The sequence below is a fragment of the Sylvia atricapilla genome, chromosome Z (genome assembly GCF_009819655.1).
Source record: "Sylvia atricapilla isolate bSylAtr1 chromosome Z, bSylAtr1.pri, whole genome shotgun sequence".
Classification (NCBI taxonomy): domain Eukaryota; kingdom Metazoa; phylum Chordata; class Aves; order Passeriformes; family Sylviidae; genus Sylvia; species Sylvia atricapilla.
Genome location: NC_089174.1, coordinates 10813778 through 10838723, shown reverse-complemented (window position 1 = coordinate 10838723; position 24946 = coordinate 10813778). Strand labels below are relative to the sequence as shown.

The following is a 24946-nucleotide window of genomic DNA, read 5'->3' as shown; positions in this document are numbered from 1 at the left end:
TAAAACTCAAGGAATGCAAAGGCAAGTAAATGTTTCAATTCTTCAGCCTTTATGACTGTTACTGGTGATTTAAAATACGTCACACTACTCATTAGCGAAACTGCTATCAATATGCCTCCTTCTATCAGCCCTTCCATCTTTTTACCCTTACTTCATTCTGATCAAATACCAGGCAGAAGCCAAATTCTTGGGGAGAAGTTTGTATTGAAACAGGAAAACAAGGAAAATCCAAGACCACATGACACTGCAGTGCTCCAGATACACATCAGCTACAACCCTTGGATGCTCCACAGACAGTTTTAGCTGATTTCCAACTGATATCTGGTATTTAGCAGACTCAAATTTCAGCATGCAGAAACCAAACAAGAGTGTCGTGCTGCAGCTGGGAATATTGAAAGTACTTTAAGTGCTGATACGAAGTGTTAAGTACCAATTTATTAGAAAAATAGGCTAGCTCTGCTTTTACCAACACAAATCTTTAATTCATGTGCCAGTCACACACTATGTATGAGATCTCCTGTGCTGTATAGGCATCACCATTCACACATCAGTACTACCAGTTAATGGATGTCAAAAGCACAGTTGCCTACTACAGCACAGGCATAGTCAAAGGTACCCAGAACTATTCTGGACCCTGATGCACTCACCCCGTATGGGTCCCCTGCCCGCCATCTGGTTCAGTGTGGTGCTCACTGCAAGCATGCATGCACTTACACTCTGGCCCATGGACCTACTCCAGGTTTCTGTGTCCCCCTCAAACCAGCACCTACCCTCTGCCCATGTGACACCCAGACCTAAGGCCTCCTGCTTTCTTTCTGGTCCAGTTTCTTGTTTGCTGGGCAATGCATGTACACACATGGGTTTGGGGGGGACACAGCCAGCACCAGGCTGAGACCTCTGTACATTGCGCCATCAGCTAGCACCATAGCACCAGCACTCTCCACACCCGACCCTCAAGATTCCAGCCTCACTAAGTGGAAAGTTCTGTTTTGATGCAGTTTCCCCAGAGCCCCTGCACTTGCTGTGACTGATAGGGTAGTTTTGTTGTCCTTCTGCCACAGACTAGAATCATAAAATGTGTCAAGTTGAAGGGAATCATCATCATCAAGTCTACTCTTCAGGCAGGACTGCCTGTCAGGTTTGCATCCCTCTATTTTAATTTCTGACTTTCCCACTTTTCCCTAGTATCCCATTTGACAAGGTCCTTGGTTAGATAACCTTTCTAAAATGAACATGTTCATGTTCAACACCCTCTTATCAATTAATGTGACCAACCACCCCTGGCTCTCATTACTACCTCTCTTACCATCCCTCAGGTGGGTTTGTGTCATTGTTCATGTTGTCCTGCTTTTCTTACTAGTCCCTTCTGTACCTAAAATATTCTTTCAACATTTCAAGGAGCAGCAGTTCTCCCTTTGCTCTCCTTCCTTCCCAACATTTCTACTTTCTCTTGAAATCCACTAAAAATGTTCCTGCTCCCTTACCTGTATATAAAGCAGCAACTGGACAGCCCAGCATTGGAAACAAAATTGATGGATGCTTCTATCTTGATACAGACAAAATAACCCTCCAGTTCCTGAGGTAATGGTCACAGAGAACAAGCAGACAGCTTTCATTAGCAGCCAGATCTCACGTCTGTCACTGCAAGCTTCCAGCAATGCTCAGCTCTCACCCACCCAACCTTGGGTGGATGTGCCTCAGGTTTAGTTAAGGGGCAATAACGTGGGGCTTACATGCAGCATATGGCACTTAACTCCTGTTTAAGAAAAAGCTTCAGCACACTATCAGCTAGTCTAGGTATAACTGAATGTCATCACATAGAGAAAGGCTTCACCATGTGTCTTCCCACTGCTGCTGCTTGGGCTTAGCCTGGTGTGGTTTCTGCTGTGGCACAACTAAAGGCAGAAATAAACACTCCACACAACACCCAGCACAAACATAGGGAGATATGCATCTATTTTTAAAGTATGAGAACTCCCCAACATGCTCTTATATGTTCCTGCTTTGTTCTGTGTATTTCAAGTTTTATTTCTGGTGCTTAAATTCTCTGAAAGGTGTCACTGAATTCCTTGTTGACAGCTGGGTGACAAATGCCTTCTTTATTCTGAACAGTTCAAAGGTGGTGGTGTTCTTCAGAGATCCTCCTATCATCATGTTAACACAAGAGCATCAGAAAGTGCACAGGCTTGTTAAGCATCACTGAGGCTTCATAATGAGATGGTGCAATGCTTTATATGGGATCAGTTTAAATCCTAGCACTCTTGACTTCACATTTATTGAAGCCCATCCTATTTTGTAAAACACTGAGCATATAGTGTAACTCTGGGAACCACAGCTGTGACTTAGTTAATGATCTCAATAAATCCTACTTAAGCAGAGACAGGAAAAGAATTATGCAAATGACTATTACTGTGCACCATGCACTTGATAACTGAAGACATCCTACAATAAGCTTCAGCACATAAAGCCAGTACTTTTTTAACCCAGATATGTGAAAAGTATGCAAGCAAGGGAAGGGCTTACAGAATTTCACTCCAGAAAATCTGTAGTTGCAGAATATTTATTACAAACCTAAAATTAAAGGAAACATACAGAAGGAATATGTACAAAGAGGGATGGTTAAAAACCATGATGGTTAAAAAAAAGATGACATTTTTCACATATAGCTGTGACTGCGAGAAAGAATTACTTCTCTAAAAAGACTTTTCTAAAACATCGTGATAAAAGACTCTGCCACTCACACTTGGCAGCTAGATAAGATGTCTTCTATCAGCCTCTTGTACACCCAGGCATCACCTTTAAGCCGTTGTCGCCGGATCCCCACTGCTTCAGGCTTAGTGAGCTGACATACTTCTAACTCAAACTCCATAGTTACTTTACCAAAATCTGACCGTGTTTGACATTTCAGGGTGTAACTGTAAAACAGGAAGGAAAACAGAATAATTACTGAATAATTTCATGTTTGTTTTGCTATGCTATTTTAAAATAAAAGAAGCACTTTAAATAAAATATCCCATTGCTGTTCAGAATATTGTGAAACAGTCCACAATTTAGTTGCCTGAGCTTTGTAAATAATGTAGTTTCGGGGTGCCTACGACCAATACGCAGCACCAATGTCCTACCCTGCCACCAGGAACCCCTGTTAGCCAAAGGCCCCCATCATCAGAGCTGGAATGATGGAAAGTTCCTATGTTTTTCCTAGACAAGAACACTCTCCTCTCTGTTGGTTGCAGCTCAGCTGCTGTGAAAATAGGAAAAACTGAATGCAAAGTTTGAATGATTACAATGGGAGCAGGTGCTGCTGTGCAATCCAGCATCCTTCCATATTATGAGTTTGGAAATGCATCAGAGGTTAACGTAGACTCTGATGTTCTACCAATACTCATCACTGGAATACTCAGTAACTTGAGAAAATGCATATTGAAAAGAGAGCAAATGGTTATTTCATGCATTGGGAACTCAGGAAACAGTCTTTCAGTTTGATCAAAAGTAAGAACCAATTTAACCAATCAGTATCTTAGTGTAGCTAGTAAACAGTACAAATTCAAATAATCCACAAAAAGGTGTGAGGTTTCTACACACTTTTTAAAATGTACTGACCTCTTGCCTAAAGGCTAATGTCTTTTAACTGCCAAAAATGAAAGTTAAAATGTACCCAGACTATTTTCCAAAATTGTCCCCTTTGGTTATTTGACTATACCTAAAACCACTTTTGATATTTAAAATTTCACATGAGTCAGGCTGATGTGAATTTTTCCTAAGTGTTACCCTATTAATATTGGTTTGTACCTGTTGGTGAAAGAGCTCTGCTAGAACACACTTCACAATTTTGCACTGTGTGGGCAGCTTTTATTGCACACATCCATTTAGTGCTTTGTACACTTTCTACAAAGATTATTTTACAATGGGGTCAAGAAACTGTTTAAATACTTTGCTTTTTAAAGACTGGGCTAGCAACCATTTAGATAAATACAAGTTGAACTAATCATATTTTACACTTACCCCTTCTGAACATATTCCACATGCTTCTTTGAAAGAACAATAATTATTTCATTCAACAGTTCGTCTGGATTCAGCAGATGAGTGGTGGTAATGTTACAGTGTGCCTAAAAGTAGTCAGCTTGTTAAAACAATTCAAGGAATAATAAAAAAAAAAATCTCTCTCCTAAACTAAATGAAGGCATTGCAAAAAGTTTTCACTAAGGAAGTTTGCAGCATCATTTGTTACCCATATGATAAGATGGTAGCAGGTCCATGCTCTTGAGAAGCTGGAGTACCCTCTCAGCAACATCATGGATCCTAGCACCTGGTAGGCAGCAAACTTCTTATGACTCTATCAAGCCAGCAGATGTGTGTCTCTGTGCCTATTAATGGAAAGTGGCTGCTGCAAGTAGTCAATGTTTCTTTTTATGGTAACCTTGCCTGTGGACATCCAAAACCTTTAAAGCAGCATACGTGGGTTTTGGTCTGAATGTTGGGAGTGTGGAAGTTGAATTAGAACACTGGTTTTATGGGTCATGGGGGCTCAAGGTGTCTCCTGCTCAGTGGTATTCATTGTAGGTGGATGGCTCTGAAGCCACAAATATGTCCATTTCAGCCCCTCAGTTCAGCTGTTAACTTGTCTCTTGTTATTCAGGCACCTGTCACAACAGGCCATCATCCTGAGCACACTTTGTGCCTCTTTTCCAATAGAAAGAAGTCAGGGTTTTAGTGAGGGATGTCTATACAAATAACATGATTAAAAGCTGGCTAGTAGGCTCCTTTAAAACCATGCTGCCTCCTTCACATTTGGTTTAGATGGGCTATAAGCAGCAATGGCCAAACTCCTCCCTGGATCTGTTGCCTGAAGCCAGGCTAACAGATAACTGAATGTGATAAGTGGGGCACTGTCTTGTTATCAGTGATACTGTAAGAGCACTTTACTCTAGCATTCAAGCAAGACAGGTCACAGATTTCACAAGACCGTTTCTAAAGCTATTGGATATTTTCAATCATAACTACTGTAAGTTAATAATTAATACATAATCAAAATAACTACTTAATTATTATAATACTTGTTCTTACGTAAGACCTTTGCAGCAACCATACCTTAAGTTTCCTTGGACAGTCTCTAGTGCATCGTTTCTTCTTGTTTGGTGTAAGCATTGTGATCACTTTATCTAGGCCTCTTTCAATACTTCCAAATATTTTAGCTTTTCTCTTCTTTTGGCTGCTATCCACATGTGCATGGTTGAGATCTAATTCCACTGACTGACACCTGTTACGTAAACAAATTAATCTGTTATTTTTTCCTCATGTTAAAAAACTAATTATTTCAAGAATGTCACTAAAATATTACCAGACATGACAGAACAAGTGCAATGTATTATAGGAATTTCTGTTTGAAAGTCTGTTGAAGTTTAAATCCAGAGATGTATGTAGAAATTGCAGTCTTTGGAGACCTGCAATAAGAAGGCATCTACATTATGTAAAATAGATTATATTGAGTTACATAGTTTTAAAACTTTCCTCTACCTTCATTGTTTTCAAGTGACTGTAAAAAGAGGTTTTAGAAAGGTTTTTACCAAGAGAATAGGGAAGAGCAGCTTGCTGTTGTAACAGGGCTTCCCAGGCAGCACATGGAATAAGGTAGTCCAGCTCTAAATCAGGAATGTACACAAATAACTGGACACTTACCTTCTTTCAGGAAGAATCTCAGTTGCTGCCAATTCATCTGCATTTGTTGGGTTAGTGGGTTTCTTAATTGGGGTGACTGCAGTGAACTGACTCTCTGAAAGAAAACGTCCAAGCCAAAACATGTATGTCTTTGCATAAGAGGATTTTCTTTTCTTCAGTGATGATTTCTCATTATTAATAACTTGGTTCTAACACCAGACTCCCTTTTCAATCTCAGGTCTATATTTTGGGAATTATAAAATATGGTTTTAATACTACCTCTACTTTACAAATTAAAACTGTGACTGATTTCCCCAGGGCTCTACAAGTCAAACATTAAGAGTAACCATTGTAGTTCAATGCTAGAAATTTGAGGATTAGAATTGCTTTCTTGCTCTGCCACTGATCCATGAATAAATACTGAGCATTCTACTGCATCAAGTAGTTGTATTCCATTTCCCTTATATGAAGGGTGTAAGTTTATATAGTCATGTTTAATACACAATGTACATGCTACACAACAATCTAAAAAGTCAGTGTCTGCAGAGCATGGTTTTAAAGGTGCAGGAAAAAGCACTAAGTGAAACAGTCAGCAAATAAGTTGTCACAATTAGACCCAACTTCAATATTCAAAGTTTCAGCTCCCTACAGAACTGCACTTGGCTCAAAATAAACAATCTCAAAACTTGCAGTGGATACTTCCTTTCTATTTTTTCCTATTTCCTGAATCAAAGATCTTTCAACACACCAAAGAATTAGCCTTCTTTGTTTGATCCTCAGAAATGTCACTAAATAAATGAGCTACAGTGTTTTTACATTTTCCATTTTGGACAGTATCTATTTTGTTTTTAGCCATACACAGACATCAGACATTACAAGTTATCATTTACAATCTTAGTCTTTGTATTGCTATCCTTTATAAATGAACTCATTAAATAACAGTACGTTCAAAATCCCTTATTCCTTGAATCAGCCTGCAAAGACTTACTGTTCCTGAACAATTCTCCTTAGCACCTGAAATGAAAGAGTCTTCTATTGCAAGGAGCCTCTGGCATTTGAAGGAGAGTTAGCATTACGGTATCAACACCAAAACTTTTATGGTAATCATTGAAGGAAATGGTAATGTACATATGGGATACATGACTAGACAGGCTGATGACAGAAAATTCTGGTAACTCAGAAAAGCTGACATAATTTAGACAGATTTCTGTGGTCTAGCGCATAGCTGCAAGACCTACATGTTGTTAACAAAAGCATTTTCAATGCTATACTGGACTGCCCAGGTGAAAATGCTGATATGCAACCATAAGAAATCCAGAAGTTAGTTTTCTCTTAGAAGCCACAATTAAAGCAGATTTAACTAAAAATACGCTTTTATTTTCATTAAAGGTAGTCACAAAGGGAAAACAGAGTGTTGAGGAAACTGCAATCTCAAACTTCATGGAAAAGTTGAACAAGATGTAAGCTTTAACAACACAGTACTTGGCTCCATTTTAGGGTGTATCAGAAGTGTCTCACATATGATAATTGTGAGCTGCAACTACTCTTTTAAGTAACACACAAGTAACATGCCCTGATGGATGGTTAAAACTCTAGTGGTACCACACCAAATGTACTAGAAGAACCTGGGTGGTGCACAAGGCAAAAAAATGTAAGTATTCACAAATAGATGTACTGGATGAAGAAATATTGCCCTCATATTTGAGTTTAGTGATTCCCAAGCAACATATATGTTTTCTAAGCTTTCATTAGTTACATTCTACATACCTTTGAAAGCAGGCGTCCTAAGGGGAGTGGCTTGTACCTCTGTCTCAATCTGACTCTTTGCAAAAGCAGTCATAGGAGCAGGAACTGTAAAGGGCACTTCATTTCCTAAAGCTGGCACTGTCTCAACATTCTCTTTGTTTTTATGCTTATTTGATGCCACTTTTCTTGTGACTGGGGTTGACAATGTGAATTCTGTATCCTCCAGTTGGGCGTCAGGCCTTGAATGCTACAAGATTTGTAATGAAAAGAAAAAAGCCATCCATTACTGTATTCTGATTACATTCAGGACATTACAGACAAATTCTGAAGCAGGGTAAAAATACCATACAACACTTGACTATAGAACAATGGTTAAAAACTCTTCAATGCTTCTGATTCCCTCTACAACTTGCTCATAAAATTTGCAAGAATTTGCCACTTCTGCACCAGATCTTCTAAATTCTTTAGCTTGCATATTTAATGCTATTCCTCATCAGCTCACCTAAGCAAAACAAGGAATTACCACTTAGCTTAATTGTAAAGTTTTAATTGCTTCATTTGATTTTCTTGTCCAATATAGACAGGTTGCATTTCTTCAGACTTGTCCAGCTCTATCCTAGGTCTGAGACCTTGTTTGTCACATCTTTTTTCCTGCTGGCTTTAAAATCCTTATTTACTAATTTTATAGATGATCAAAGCTCAAGTTTTAGTCAAATTACCTACAGCTAGAGGAAGACACAATGTATGCTTAGCTATATATTTAAAACACTTCTTTACTCCATTTGTAACTCCGCTAGGCTAGGATCTAACCAACATTTACATAGCAAATAATCTTTATGTACAGTGAAAATAAGATCTTTTGGATTAACAGCACTGTATAAAACACCTGCTTTGTTCCATGAGTATTTATACCAAATTTTTGTAATGGAGATTCTTCAAACAGTGAAGCTGTATCTGTAAATTCCATTAATACAAATGCCCATGGCACTTCACTGCACTCTGGCATATCTTCACACATCAGTTTTTTCAGACTGGAAAGAAATATTCAGTTGAGATTCCACTGCACACTTAAAAGTAAGAATTCATCAGAAAAGACTGCCATTAAAGTCTAAATCTAATTTCTTTCTAAGTTCCTAATAATGGAAGTTCCCATGATGGCAACCTAAGTTTTATAATATGATTTTAATGTTGTTGTTGATTTGTCATTTGTAACAAAAGCAGATGTGAAACTATTCTCAAAGCACCACTGCCAAATCATCTTTCTTGACTGCTGTCAAGAGAAGCAACTCACAAAAATAACCACCTTTGAATTCAAGGCTTGGACCACAACCTCTTTACCAAAAGTCCTAGTAATAATCCGGAAAGAATCCAAGAGAAGAATGGAGTAATATTTAAAAGGGGGTGAATAAAGGTAAACACGTATATCCAAAACATATGACTACTGAATCTACAACACTAATTGGAACTAGCATTTGGAATCCTTCATCTGATGGCTCTGCCCACCACCAAAGTTAGTTATTAAATCAAAGGATTTGTAACTTCAGCCAAGGTTGCTAACCTTCATGGTTCACACCACATACAAGCAGATATATATCAAAGCATCCTTAGTCTCTAACACCATTTGTTAATTACAGGAAACTCTTCCCAAGGACTTATTTCATACCATTACAGTGAAACTGTACACAGTCATTTTAAATTGTCAGTCTTTGGATGAAATGAACACCGTTTTAAAAAGCTGGAATGGATGATTACATTTTAGTAACCTATGTTCTGCTGGTAGGTAAGTTTCTGTTGCTCCATGATCAAGGATATCACAATGAGCAGATCTCTCATAACTACTGGAATAGAGAGCTATCTGAAAGCTCCAGAGCATCTATGATACCTTACTCAAAAGCCCTTACAAGAGGGTTGCTAACTATGAGGTGCTAGGAGCCTGATATTGTAGTTGAAATCACATCCCATTAAATATGAATGCGTTATTAGGATAGTTCATCTACAGTGTTCTACATGAAATTCATGGCATGGTCAATATTTTGCAATATGCTTCTACATCAAACTGCTTGAAGTCAAGCAGTATTATGTACAAGCTTGTGCCAACCAAATTCAGAAATGGATAAGTAAAAGGTTCTATTTGCTTGGTTGTCTGTACATTACACCAGGTCCAGCTAGAGAGCTTTGCTAGCTGGGTGTTTTGGCAAATTCAGTTGATATTCACCCAGTAGCTATATGCAGGCTAGATAAATGGGTTCTAAGCACTGCAGGAGGACTAATGGACTGCTGTATTGTGTAGACATGAATTTCACCATCATCTGGGAAGGCATAATGCATGTTTATTAGTGGCATTTGGACATAAATAGAGATGAGGTAGCTTCGCAGTTCAGCACAACTGAACCTAGTGAACCTCCACCTTGATCATCAGTGTAGAAGGCTTACACACCATGATCATGGAAATCACATTATGCATATTAAGGGAACACTTAAAACTCATGATCCATTATGCCGCTCTAGTAATCCTAGAATTCTCATCTCAAAAAAGCTGTGTGGGTGAACTGAAACAATTTACATGCAACTTAATCAGATACAAACAATTTACATGCAACTTAATCAGATACATAAAGATATTTCTTCTGAATGCTAGCTTCTAACACAGAAAGCAGCACACTCAGACCATTTCATAGATGTTTTGTCTCAAGAGGGAACAAGTCTGCAACTCCACTGAATGCTATGGAATTTGTCAAATAGACTAATATCAACTGATATCTCCTATAGTTGCATATTATATGCAACATTGCAAGGAGTTTTGCAAGTCTAGTCATGTTCTGAGGGGCTCTATCACTACCAAAATACAAGAATAGAAATTCCTCTAAGATACACCCGACTATGTCAGAATCCCGATCGTCAGAAAAACCACCACCACATTTCCTTTACTGAAAGTATACAGCTTCCTCTCTAGGATTATGCTCTCAAGTGAAACAGATGAGAAAGGGATGACTCCCTCTGATTTGATCATTAGCTGCCAGAGTGCCTATGTTGTCTCAGAGAACACTGCCCACGTGACATATCATGAGGTATCAAAAGATTTTCCTTACCAAATGCAACCCTCAAAGTAGGAAAAAAAAGAAAGAGACAAACATAGAGTGCAGTTAGTCATCACAGAACAAGATCTGGAATTACCCAGGCCAGAAAACAGGGGATTTGAGCCCATTAACAAGGAGGGATTCTGTGCAGCACTTGATGTATCAAATCCTCCCAAATGGCTATTCTAGTAAAGCCAATCCATAGAAGCAGCCCAGGTTGCTAAATCATGAGAAGACCGAGCTCTTTAATACCCAAATCTCTGGTTGACTGTGTACTTCACAGAATATTCTCAGTTGGATATGACCCTCAAAAATCACCAAGTCCAACTCTTAAGTGAATGGGCTGTAAGAGGATCAAAACCACCTTGGTGTTACTAGCACCATGCTCTAACCAGTTGAGCTAAACTCAGCTTCATGCTCTCTTCCTGATGTTTAGAGCAGCAGAATGTTTCTTCAGGCAGAGCTTTGTCAATGCAGAGCAGGATTTTAAGCAAGATGCTGTCCTGCTGAATTCAAGTTTACCTCGAGGCCTGTCGACATCGTGGTACTGGCATGTTCTGTTAGACGTGGAAACCTTAAACGAACCCGCTTGCCACGAGCCTTCTTGGATAGAAGCAAGAGGTATGTTGCTGACATGTGGTCATATTTCCACTGTGGGGTCAAGGAGAAAGAAACAAAAAAATATTTTAATCTCCTCTTTGGAAACATCGCAAGAAGTCAAGCTGAGCCTTCTGAGCATTTCTATGTCTCTACAAGTTTTCTACCTGATATGCAACCCTAATTACACATACGTGTTTTTTCAGACTTCAAGTAATTTGCATTATGTGCCTGAGACCAAGAAAAAGGCACTATGTTGGTTGTTCTTTGCAAGTAGGATGGAAATGCTGGAGTAAAAGATATATCTACTGAAGTGAATGCAAACCTAATAATTCAGTTTATCCAATACTTCAGCCAGAGTATAAATTTTTTGGAAGTAACTCCTGCCCATTCTTCCCCAAATGCCAACTTTTTGCATGATTTTCAGCAACTCTGCATGTGTGAGGAACACAGACACCACTTCTGATGGGTTTGCAACATAGCGCAGCTAGTTTGAATAATTTATAAGGGATTAGAAGTCTTCCAGTAAAGGACTATGCAAATACCACAAACTTATTTAGAAGGAACTTTCCCCTCTGTAGACAGGTTATTCTGATTATTTGCTACAACTAAAGAACAAGGAGAACTAACTCCACAAATCTGCTGTAGGTATCACACACATTTTAAAAGTCTGTCTCTGCTACAGTTATGTGGAAAGCTCAAATGTTTTAAAAGAACTATTGTCACTGCCAACAAGTACAAAGAAGCGGTTTTAATGAAGGATTTTTAGATTCAGGTAAAAGGTGGAGTACACATCATGCTTTAAATCTTTTTGACAACCTGCAATATTATTGCTAACATTTGCTCAATTCTTCTGGAAGTATTCAGTTCTTTTGTCACTTGTAGTCAAAAAATTACTAAACATACCCACTACTTTTAAAATCTGTGAATAGCAACTCAAAAAGCCCCTGTATTTTGTAGACTGCCTGGGTGTTGTTCTCATATTTTTATCTTTTTTTCTTTTCCTACTCTTTATTGAACCATTTCAAAGCAAAGAGTTAACCCAGCAAATTGTATCTGTTGTTCAACTATAAATTTTTACAAGTCTATTCTGACTTTCAGAGATTCAGAAGAATTTTACCATAGTGGGAAATAAGAGTGAGATTTAGGAAACATGAAGATTGAATTAAAGAAGAAAAAGAAATAAATAAATTTGAACTGCCAAATAAATTTGCTACAGCCAGATTCTAGAGTTCTGCAGGGATTTAAACTGAAATGTATATAAAATGTCATACTTTGGAATATATAAGTACTGGTCTGGTAACACATTAAATTTCTTTATTACTGTATTTAATTACTGTAAATTACTGACATAAACTTCTTACCTCTGTTATTAATTGTGATATAGTCTCCCTGCTTTGCTCATGAAACACAGAAAGCTCTGTTACACAGTCCTCATCAAGATGTCCCAGCTGCAAGAACACAATGGATATTGAAGTGTGAGGTTTTCAATTTGCCCCAAAATCCATATCTGACAGTGACACTGTTGTGAAACCCAGTGGGCTGAGTCAATAATCAATGACAATTTTAGACCTTGTATTCCAAATGTTGAGCCATCACAGCTAAACATTGTAGGAAACAGACTGAAAAAGTCATGCAACTTCAACAACTTGATATTCTGGATCTTCACAAGTGGGAGCTTAAAAATTCAAATAAGCCACCCAAGAGAAGATAAGATTTTTTACTAGAATAAAAGCTACACTTTCATCTGCCTATAAATACCCAAAGCTACGAGCCATGTCCATCTCTAGCAGAGCCAGCCCGCACTGATGGTCAAACTGTTCTTTACCTAGAGTAACAGTGGCATCTGGTGGCCATGGGAAGCATTGGCTGTCAACATCCAGGACCTTTCTGCTGACAGCCAGATTATTTTGGTTTTTACCTCTCCATACTGCTTTCATCTCTCACATAAGTAAAACAAGTGACAGAGAGGCAGGATGAATACTCTTTCACTGAATATTCTTCGAATTTTTTATTCAAATTTTCATTGAAGACTACATACAAGATAAACCATAAGTATATCTAGCATGTCCTTCAGAAAATATGTGCTTTGCACGTTAGACAAAGAACTAGAGAAGGAGCTGGTCATTCACATGTGGAAGTATTTCACTTTTTGATGAAAATTCAGTTATTCTGCAGATTCAGCTGCAGAATATGATGAAAACACATTTGAAATTTCTCATCAAGAGAAATCAAGAGCAAATAATATTTTGACAGTAAAAGAATCAGAAAAGAACCACAACCATCTCAAAGTTCATCTTGTAACAAGTAATTTCATACCATGCACAATGAGGATGGTAGTAAGCCAGCAAATATTACATTAAATGCTTTAGTATCTATCTGACCAGAGTACTTACTGGGTATTTACTTTGCCACTGAACAGCATCACAAAAACCTTGCATGAGCCAGGGGTGACTCAACAGGTGTTGGACTGTAATCCGCTTCTTTGGGTCAACCTGGTGGGCCATAAAAAATCAAAGTGATACTTAAATTGTGGAGAAAAAGTGAAGAAACAATTGGTCTTCTACTCAGAATGTTAGGATGGCTAGGGTCAAAACCAGAAACCAACACTGTTTCAGAGCTTCACCAGAAGGAAGCTTATACTCAAAGATCTTAGCTGTGAAGAGCAGCTATAGAACCACAGTTAAAACAGATCTCCCATGGATATGCAGCATTGTCTGGATTCCTTAAGTGTAGCCTAAATGTATATTTGAACTACAAAACAGCTCTTGTTTTCATAGCAAATTAAAAACACAAAACACATGTTGTTTGAAGACTTTGTTAAATCATGTAAACTTTGCTAATTCTTTTTATAATCAAACATTTTTCCCAAAGACTGTTTGACTGAAGCCAATGGTAATGTTTTCTTCAAAAATTTGTAAGAATTGAACTTCTTATTTAAACACTAATTTTTTTAAATATTTCATTGATGTGATGTTTTGAATCAATTCAACAGTACTTTATACATCTATTGAACAGAAACAAGACGTTTACCTGCAGCATTTGGTCAAGAAGCAGTTTACTGCTAAGAGACAGCCAGCTTGGAGTACTGTATTTTCCTCTCTGCAAAAAAAGAAGAGGATTTACAACTAAAACTGAACCTCAAAAGTGTGATAAATAGGTATGATTCATGCTGACAAAATTGAAACAGTTATCAATATTTTAAAAATACTAGAATAAGTAGTTAAAAATGTAATGTAAAGGAGGAGAGGGAGGGGTGTCCCCCCTTCTCCTGCAGATGTCTCCAGATGTTTAGTGAAAAGTAGAACAGGAAAGAACCAAGATAAGAAGAGGCAAAACCTGGGAAAAATCCAGAAAAATGGTAATTATATTGAATTTATTGCCTTAGTGTGCCAGCAAAAGTATATTTCTATATTTAATAAGTTTAAGGCATATATGTAATTAGGAAAGGTCATTTATAGGATATAGACAAAGACCATTAGCCTTCATCTTTGTGATCCCCAAAAATGAGGAGACCCCTAAAAAGGGGATGGTGGAGTATGCGCAGTGGAGGCAGAAACAGGCGGTGGTAAGACCAGTGATGTAAATTTTACAAATCGAAAATAGGAGGGAATGGGAGATGACCCACAGTATAAAAAAGTTAATTTTAGAATATCTTATTTGTACGGGGGACAGAAGACCAAGTCCTGCTCCGTATCCCGCGGGAATGTATCCCATGGTATAAATTTGCTTTTGTATTATTATTTAGAATCAATAACTTTTAAGCTGCTCAAATTAAACTTGTTAATACATTTAATTTTGTTTGGAGGAGTTTTTTAAAATAAAAATTAAGCAGCACACTCATTTATAAGAAAAGGAACTAAATTACTTGGACAATAGCGACATCTGTACTTTTTAAGAAAAAGAACAGCAGGAAGATATTAACTTAGTTTTAAGAATGAATTGCATAAATGTCATGGCAGTACTAAAATCCAGCAGCATTAGTAAGGAAAATGCCATGTTTGAATCACCAGCTGCAGTTTTCATCAAGTCTGCTTGTGTGACACTTCCATCTCTGCCCACTTTTGCAGCTAACCTGCTCCTTTCTCCATTGCTTTGGTTCATCCTATCAACTCAGTACTGAAGTTCTAAAAGTGCAAACATACTGGATTATGAGTGACTGATATGAGCACTTGGCAAAATGAAGATTCCCTGAAATCACTACTTTTCAGACACTAGAAGTCCACCATCCTCAGTATTAGGATATTCTTTTTTTAATAGGTTACATCTAATGCTAAGCTTTCAATCTCATACAGTAGACAGGAGAAAGGTTATAGATCTAGAAAGAGAGATTTTTATCAAGATATTTATTTACTGCTGTTTTTCTTTAATTTTTGATTAGAAGGAAATTGAAAACAACTTCCAGACATGAGGTGACAGTAGCTAGAAACCAACTTCCAGACATGAGGTGTGACAGTAGCTAGAAACCAAACAAAATTTACCACCAAGAATCATCTATTTATGAATGAAAATTAAGATAAAAATAAAAATCAGTGAACAGTCATTGTCAAGCAATGCAACTATCATTTGGCGATAGCAGTTTTCTTTCTACAGACAATGCCTTAATAACAAAACTATTGGTTTTATACGAAGTTACATTTCTAAGCACAGTATGTATTGTGTTGACATCACAGATTAAAGACTTTCTGTCACATCTTTACAGACACTACTAGTAAGTTATTTAGGAATAGTTCTGTAGGCTGTTTTACAACACAGCTTTACTATGAAACTAAGCAACAGAGATAATCAACATTTTGGTTTTAGTATATTGCTACAGAACAGGAGCAATTATCATCTATTGTACTGTGGGCAATAATGGATGGTAAAGAGGTTGTGATATCTGCCAGCTGCATAAGGTCATACCAGAAGTAATTTTTTTTTTTTACAGTAGTTATACTGAGCTTAATTTTTCAGTCAAAAAGTCAACAAACCACTGATTCACAAATGATGAGATGTGAAACATTCCTGGGAATTAGCACTGCATGTAAGTCATTATTTTAATTAGATTCAAGGAGCAGATTTGACTTGGAGGTTCGAGATGAGATTACAATAAACTTCAGGATTTAAAATGTGTGAAACTAAATTCCACAATAGTGGATGTCCTCATTTGAAACAATTTTCAATTCACAACCACATAAAATTAAAACTAATGCAGAGTGGAAATAGCAAGTATGCATCTTAACACCTGCGACATGATTGGTTTTTGACTGCTCCCAGACTAAGCTTTAAAACCTCATTTGCTGTTTCAGCTCACTTTAACACACTCCACTGGCAGACACTGCATTGCTCCAAACAACTCAGTTCTTAATTCCTGTCCATGCTAGACAACAGTAACTACACAGTCATTTTGGATATTCTTAATTAAGACCTCCATTTCACATCTGAGTTCTCTGCTCAGTTAATGCCTAAAGCAGTTGATCATTTACCAGGTTCTGAATCTTGGTGCAATGAGCACAAAAAAGGGCTTGGTGATCCTATGACAGCATGCTGACAGGTGGACACGTTCTCAATGTACACTGACCTTCTGGACAGACAGCACAGTTCATACCACAAACAAAGAGGGAAAAGAAGCTCAAGCCTATTGACAATGCAGCTGTTTCCACTTTATAGCAATTTTACTGAGAAACTGTAAGTGCTTGCTAGTATTATTTGGACAAGACTCCTAATCATATGGTTTAGTTTAAGTAGTCTTGCAAAAAGCAGGGAGTTGAACTTGATGATACTTTTTGCTCTCTTCCAAATCAAGATATTATATGACTATATGAATTGGGAAGTCATGTAATTTTAATGGCATCTCGTCTGAACATTAGCACCTTTACACAATCTCTTTGGCTTAGACAGTCTTTGCTTATTTTTTGCCTCTTTCTTTTAGTTTTTAAAGTTCTTTCCAACAACTCAGACTAATCTTCCTAGAGAACTTCTGTCAAGGTTCTCAAGCATACTTGAATTCCAGATCAAAAATCCACACTGTTTTATGAAATAATCTGGTGCTTTATAGAGCTCAGACTGTTACACACCCTGAAAACATTTCCTGTGCAAACCATGGTCAGTTGCCCCCTCCCAAAGCAGTCCTTGAATACTCTCAAGGAGGGTTTTTTGGTGCTTTTTTAGACATAGCAGATCTTGGTGAGAGGAGTGGAATACAAAGCTGTTACTCCATACTGTTGTTCATCATCCTACTTAAGAGCAAGCTTTATCAACACAGATTTTTATGGCAGCTCAGAAGTGATTGGTAGAGGTGCATGTGTGATGAGGAAAAACAGCTACTTAGACACATCAAGAGGAGTTTACAGGGAAATAACCAATGACTTAATTATACTATTTACTATTAATTCAACTCCTTTTGGAGGAGGGAAGTATATTAGCAGATGCAGAATTTTGCTTTTCCTAGACATGAGAATGGCTGACATTCAAGGATATTTTTAGTAATTTTAGGGAGAACACAGATAAATACTGAGATATAGAAGCATTTTCTTGCCCACTAGCAAGAAAATGCTTTTCCTGAAACTCATTTTCCCACTCTATCATAGGACCAAGCTAGAGTACTGCACAGGCTGAGGGAAAACAGAAACAAATCCACAAAATTCTGATCGAAAGAAAAGCAAAGCATAACAAAATTCAGGAGATAAGCCTTTTTTGCTCAAATTAGAGAGCAAAAAACTCCCATAATGCTTAGTGATTCCTGTTCCTCATGTATTCATCAATACCTACCATGATCTTCCTGTAGACAGCCATGACATTATCATCATCAAAGGGGAGAAAGCCACACAGCAGAGCATACAGCAGTACTCCCATACTCCAAATATCTGCCTAAAAAATAGAAGTGAGAGATCTGTCTAAAATGGCTCATAGACTTGATCACATTGTCTTTTTTTGACAGAGCCCATGTGCAACTAGAGGAAAGTAGGTTCCTTAACTCTGGACAGAACTCTTACAGTCCAAGTGAAAGCACAGAATTTCCAATTCACTGAAACTAGAGCACAAGTAAAACCATTACCCTTTTCCCGAGGTCGCCAAATTGCTGCCTTATTTTCAACCCACAAGGATTTCACTGACAAAAAGGAAACCAAACTCATCTGAAGGAATTTTGTACTCGAAAGTATTAGTGATTATGACAGCTGTCAGTACAGTTACAATCAGCTTTAAAGCCCCACTCTTTCTTCTCTGTATAGACGTGAAAATGCGCCTCATACTGCAACTTCCACTCCAAGCATAAAGAGGTTTGAGAAGCACTGACTTAGTGGAAAATAAGAATCAGAGGTCAGGGACAGTGGTGCAAAAGAGGTAAAGGAAAAAAGACTGATTCCATCCAACAGCACAGACAGTTAGGAAGTTTGAGGAAATTGAAATTGCAGCATTTTGAATGGCTTGACAATGGCATGTAGCAGACCCAAATGTTCTATACATGGAATAAAACCTGGGCAAATGCCACAAGTTTTGTTGTCTTTAATTTTACTACATTGCACAGTACAAAGACCAAGTTTTCATAAAAGATTTCAAAAGCAAAGTACACAAGATACTGAGACTGCACAGAAATTTGCAACAAGGCTTGGATAATTAATAGAACAAATTGCCACTTGGAATAATGTGGTAGAACGCAATTAGTTTTTGTAGAGCAACACCTGTGGACAGTGAAGGATTAGTCAGAGATGAAGAAGACAGGTGGAGAACCTATGGTCAGCAGCTATTCCAGGCTGTGACTGCTCTCAGTCACACAGCTTCTGGGAGACACTGGGGCAACATGACATTGCAGAAAGACGCCAAGGAAGTATCTCTGAATCTCACCTTTAAATACATAGTGTGCAGGGAAAAAACCTTTCTAACCCACAACTGTATCACCTACCTCTGAGCCAATGTATGCTTTGCCCTGAATCAGCTCTGGTGCTGCATAAGCTGGGCTTCCACAGCAAGTGTTCAGATGGTAATCAAGGCCACCCTAGAAGAAGACAAAACTGATAACAGAGAAGCATTGGCTCTAACAAAAAAGTTCTTCTAGCTACAACATATTAGAGGACTCAGAAGCTTCATTTTCCATTGCTGTGTATAAATAGTCACATAACGTTTTGCTTTAGTATAATATATGGCTTCACCAGGCAAAAACTGTCCAAGACCAGGAGAATCCTATAAATGTTCAGATCCAAGCTGCTCCTTCACATGCTAACCCAGCAGCCTCTTCTGCAGCTCCTCCTGTGATAGGGATACTTCTCTTTCTGACCAGAAATAAAACAGATGGAACTCAGGAATCAGTTATCCAAGAGCTGCTGGGCATGACTCTGGTTGGATATTTATATCAATATTTAAGGCAATAACTTCATGAAGAGCCACTAAAATGTTTCCTTATTAAAAACATGTTATGCCTTAGCCTGGGCTTTGTTCTAAGCAGATCAGAGTGGGATGACATTGTACCACCAAGACAGTGGTCTAATATTCCCAATTTCCTTCAAGGTGCTTTAACTTGACTCAGCTAAAACAATCTGAGAACTTTAGATCAGGAAGATCTTCCCGTTAAATTTCTTCTTCTCAGCACCCATCTCATATGTGAAGATGACAAACAGAACACCAATGTAGAAGCTAACTTTAAACTTGTTAAACAACTCAGTACCATGTGGATCCAGAGGCTTTGTAAAGGTAAGGGAATCTATTTGATTAGATCCTCAATCTCCAAACACATACAAATCCTATGAAAATGACACATGTCATTGAAAATTATTAGGGGCAAATGGACACCAACATAAGCTTTACAGTACAGGCCTTTGTGGGAGTAGATACTCTACACACAAGGCAATCTGTGTCTTATATCGGGATGAAAGATGGAGTGTAAGAGGAGAAAAACTGACATTCTGTTCAGAAAATGTAAAAGGCCCTACCAAGCAACTAGCAGTGGGACAGCTACACCAAAAACTCAAGTCCAGTGTAAGGCACTGCACTGCCCTGAAGTCTGCAGTTTTTATGTGTCCACTGTAGTCAATTAATCTGAGAGCAACTGACACCCTTACCTTTGGCTTTGCACAAAGCCCAAAGTCTATCAGCTTCAGATTATGATCCTCATCAATCAGCAAATTTTCCTAGTAAAAGAGAAAGTGGTAATGAATTCTTATATAACACCAGAAACATCCAAGAAACCACATTTTCTTTCAGTCTTTCTTTTTGCCATTACCAGCCATAAAATTTACCTGAAGCTGTTCTCTGAGATTTTGGCCTGTTGCCGATGAATATATCCTATATTCCAGATAGGTAATGCAAGCTCCTACCTGCTTAGAAAGGCCTAGGGGGCTGCTAGACAGAAAGCAAAAACTGAGGCAACAGCCTGCCCTGGCAGAAAAGGCAATCAGTGATATCCCAGATGGTGTGAAAAGAAGCAGAGCTGGCAAAGTGGGGGAAGCCACTTGCCCTCTGTTCACCTCAGTGGGAACAACACATTTAGTTTCTCCCCCACCTTCTAGCACAGGAAAGACATCAAACTGAAGTAAGCTCCATGGATGGACACCAGTCTCTCCAGAGAGCTGGAGCGCTTTTTCTGTGAGGAGAGGCTGAGGGAGAAATGGTTTTTCAACCTGTAGGTGACAAAGCTTCAGTGGAGACCTCATGGCAGCCTTTTATTTCCTAGAAATGGGGCATAGAGACAGTGCCAGCCCCTCCACAGAAGCACATGGTGGAATGATGACAACATGCATCAAGAGACATTCAGATTGGTACTAAGAAAAAATCTTGCTTATAAAAAAGGAAGTGAAGAGCTTAGCAGGTTTCCTGGCAACATTATGGTGCCTGTTACTACAGAGAGGTCCAAGATGTGACTGGATGAAGAAGTTTGGTCTGACACGGTTTTAAACAGGAGATAAAAGCAGAAGCCACTAGAAGTCAATTCCCAACCAAGTTATCTCACAATCCTATGATTCCATCAGGTCTCAAGCTACAATCCAAATCCTTCCAAGAGGGACACAGAAGGCTTTGCTTCGAGAGTTCTTTGGAGACAAGGATTTAATGAGCTGTCTAGTAAAATGCTTGTACCCTAAGAATTTGCTTTTTCAGTTATCAGCATCTCTGAACATGCAAATCCCTCGTAGGAGAAATGGTCTCAAGGCTTCCATCCCCAAGTCTATGCTTAATTCTTGTAGTGACAGCAAAGCCACTCGATCAGTCTTGTGGCACATTCCTTCCCCTGCCCAGTCCTCTCTTATTTACATTGTGGGAGTCACGTTTTCCCTTGTCAGAACAGAACAGTTTGCATAACAGAGAAGAACCATAACAACTCTCCTGGGTACAAGCTGGAATAAAGGGGATAGCAAAAATGCCTAACCAACAGTCAAAATCAAATCTGTGCCTGCTCCACTCTCAACTGGAGTGTACTATTCTCTTCCAGAATAAGCTTCTCTTACAGAGTAAGCTCCTTCCACAGATACAGCTACATCTAGCTCAGCTGAGGAACAAAGCAATAAACAGAAATAACACTCTTTCAGCAAAGAGCTCTAAGCATAGGAGAACACAGAAGACAATTCACACCGGCTCCATTCAGAGAAATAAAAGTGGATCTGCTTTATTATTTGCGCAAATTTGACTACTGTTCAGACTTACTGGTTTGAGATCCCTGTGGGCGTATCCCTGACTGTGCACATAAGCAATTGCTGAAACAATCTGCCGAAAAAATACACGAGCTTCCTCCTCGGAAAGGTGGTCCTTAGAAATGATGTAATCAAACAGCTCTCCTCCAGGACAGTACTGCATGAAAGCAGGAAGAAAAAAGCACATTAGGGATACAGCCACAAAATATAAACATGAACAAGGGAGGGCACTGAACAGCAAGAAGGCACTCTTCTCTATCCTTCCCTCTGCTTAATCCCAGCAGTGCCCAGGCATGCCCCAGGCCAGTGTGCAACAGATCAAACAAGCCCAAGAGTCCACCTCTTGCCTGATGCTTGCCCAAGCCTTATCACACTATCAGCACAGGCAACAGAAACTGCCCAAGAGGTGACAACTTAGTGGCACTCCTCAGGTCCCACAGATCCTGCTGGTGCTGTTTTGTTGGAGAGTGAGGTGGAAACTAAACTCAGTTTGCTTATTGCAAACAGTGACAAGTGGCTTTTATAATGAGACAGAACACATTGTCAGCTTTATTTTTAACTTACATCACCTTGGACACACTTGTCATTAAGATGACTTTCTAAGGATTGTTTCATTTGGACTCTGCAACCATCTACTGCTATGGCTAAACCCAGAGATCTTAGCAATAGCAGAAAAACCGTTCCTTACCTCTAAAACCATGAATATTTTCTTGGGTGTCTCAATCACATGATACAACCGGCAAATGTGCTGGTGACTCAAGTCCTTCATGGCATCGATTTCTAACTTAACACGAGGCAAGTCATCCTAAAATATCACAACAGCAAGGTATGAAATTGCCAAGTAGTTTAACAGCCTGTACATCACAGTAAGCCTGCACATCAGAACTGCTCAAACTCAGACCAGCACCAGCTCCATCACTGCTCACCCGCCCTCCTCACACAACAGTCAATAAAACCCAAAGGGGCAGATGTCCAATGCTACTATTCTCATTGACACTCTGTTTGACTTACAGTAGTTTATTTAGTCATTTAATATTTAGAGCTGTAACTGCCTCAGTTTTACAGCCAGAGAATGTTGCCCTCTCCACATGAGGGCACAGGATTTGTGGTGCCATCAAAATTCTTTCAAGTCTACAGCATCTACCACTAGCCCACAGCGACAACTCACACCCATGCTCCTGAGAACTCCACAGGAACAGCTCATTACCAGCTCTGAAGTATCTTTTGGATTACCTGTAAAGCAAGCTTGTCCATGATTTTTATTGCAACTTTTTCACCAGTGAGAAGATGTCGTGCAAGTTTTACCTTTGCAAATCCACCTAGAATTTGAAACAGAGATGTATAAAGCTCTGCATGGTGACAAGCTTTTTAACCCTGATCTCAGTCGCTCTGAAGCAAATACCATACATGCATGTATGATCATTGCTAGAGAAAGAAGTAATTACTGCCTCCATTTTCCAGCTACACTTCCACAGTTGCGCCCCACGAAACACACCGAGAAAACATAACCCACAGACTCTGAAGTAACAGTTAATCTCTCAGATAAACATGGAAGTGAGTGGACACACCATACATACTTGTTTGCATTCACACACCGAGCCCACCTGTACCGACTGTTCCGTGTAATTCATAGTACTTGAGAATTTCCTTATAGTCATCTCCGGCCATTCTGCGACCCGCAGGACACTGACAGCTCCTCTCAGCAACCTGCAAAGGGAGACCGCAGATTGCGCTCATGCTTTAGGGCACAGGAAGAGACTCAGCGGCAGCCCCCGGGGAGGGAGGAGCGGCTGCTGTTCCCATGGATGTGTCACGGCTGCCCGGCGACAGGCGCGGCAGCGCCACGGTCCTGAGTCTCAGCGCCCACAAGACCCTCGAGTCCCACCCTGTTTCTTGGGGCGCTGCCGCCAGAGCCCCTCCTCGAGTGTTACCCCGTCCCAAGGCAGCGAGCGGACAGCGGAGCAGCTACAGCGTCCGTTGCCGTTCAAATGTCCCGCTTCCGGCCGCCGGGAGGGAAAAGCCAATCTCCGCGCGCCGCCAGACCGGAACGGGCGTGAATGCTCGGGCGGGCGGGGGGAGAGCAGGGCAGAGCGCCCAGCGCCGCCGGGGTGGGAAGGTCTCAGTTCCTGGCTGGCTGTTAACGGGGGCGCCCTCCGTGGGGACCATTCCTTACGGAGGCAGAAAACAGTGTCTGCCTTTGCGAGAAAGCGCGTACCCAGGAGCAGGGGACTGGAGCGGGGTCTGCGCGGCAGGGACTGGCGCAGGCACAAGATGGCGGCCGAGGCCGTTGCTCTGAGATTGTGCTGCCTCCCGCCGCTCTCCCGCCGAAGGCCCGGGCTGCCATTTACCAGCACCGCTCCTGCGCCTCCTGGGGCCGGCCTGCCCGAGGCACGGTGTCTCTCCGGGCCGGAGCGGCGCGGGGCAGGAGGGAGTCTCCATTGTGAGGCATATTAGATGACCAGTAATAGATAATAGGTTCACTAATGCAGTGTTGCAGCTTTGCTGTGTACACGCGAAGAAACATAGGACAGTTTATACCCCTATCTGCCAGCTATTTAAAGAGGCAGGAAATGTGAGGGGAACTGCGTGAGAAGAAGAAAATGCGAGAGGAGAAAGGGCAGGAAACCTGAGGGCGAAAGAGTGAGAAACATGAGGGGGAAAGGGTGAGAAGCATGAAGGGGAAAAATTACAGGACATTTGAGGAGAAAAAAGGTCAAAGAAACAGTATGTGGAAGTGAAAGGAAGGAAAGTGAAAGGAGTGTCAGGGGAGGAAGTATGACAAATGTGAGGAGAGAAGGGCAGGAAACATGGGGCTGCAAAATCATCGAGTTTTATCAAAATGTCCACAGCGAATGCAGTCTGTGTTGCTCCCTCAGGACTCGGCACAGGCTCAGGGCCAGCCATATTTCCAGGGACCAGCCTGGCTCTGGCAGTAGGGCGCTAATCCTCTGTCCATCCCTGTGCTACCATGCAGAGCTATTGAACAGCATGTGCAGAGCCTGGAATGCCCTCCTGAAAGCAGGATGGCCATTGCTGGCAAAGAGCCCACTGCTTGCTGAGGGCATAGGCTTCCATCTGGCAAGGCACCAGTACACCTTGAGACAGATCTTTATCATTGTTGCCTTTGCTTTCCGCCAGTTTTTGGTCTCTTGTCTTCATTTTGGGACAGCTCTTTGTCCTTAATGGCTTCCCTTAGTTCAGCTCTTGCTATGCATCATCCTCCCACTCTTTCTCCTCCTCAGATAAAGTGGCACGATCTTTTGGAAAATTTGC

General features: G+C 40.0%; 1 protein-coding gene across 1 annotated transcript; it reads right to left on the bottom strand.

The window, feature by feature from the left end:
* Window positions 1–2546: 2546 nt before the first annotated feature.
* Window positions 2547–23617, bottom strand: MELK (maternal embryonic leucine zipper kinase). The gene is made up of 17 exons (XM_066339288.1): window positions 23559–23617; window positions 23278–23380; window positions 22907–22992; window positions 22362–22478; window positions 21687–21830; window positions 20111–20179; window positions 18958–19050; window positions 17826–17924; window positions 14109–14177; window positions 13472–13570; window positions 12440–12526; window positions 11001–11129; window positions 7423–7648; window positions 5677–5770; window positions 5089–5257; window positions 4003–4106; window positions 2547–2915 (listed from the first exon to the last, which is right to left on the bottom strand). The coding sequence occupies exons 2-17, from the start codon at window positions 23339–23341 to the stop codon at window positions 2738–2740; spliced, it is 1827 nt and encodes a 608-aa protein (XP_066195385.1). The 5' UTR covers window positions 23342–23380; window positions 23559–23617; the 3' UTR covers window positions 2547–2737.
* Between the last annotated feature and the right edge of the window lie 1329 nt (window positions 23618–24946).

Excerpts from the sequence above, each read along its gene's own strand:
- MELK (XM_066339288.1), bottom strand. The coding sequence starts at position 23,341 with ATGGCCGGAGATGACTATAAGGAAATTCTCAAGTACTATGAATTACAC. Across the intron at positions 22,993-23,277 it reads ACACGGAACAGTCGGTACAG|GTGGATTTGCAAAGGTAAAA; the intron begins GTGGGCTCGGTG and ends TTCAAATTCTAG. Across the intron at positions 19,051-20,110 it reads GGCTTTGTGCAAAGCCAAAG|GGTGGCCTTGATTACCATCT; the intron begins GTAAGGGTGTCA and ends GTCTTCTTCTAG.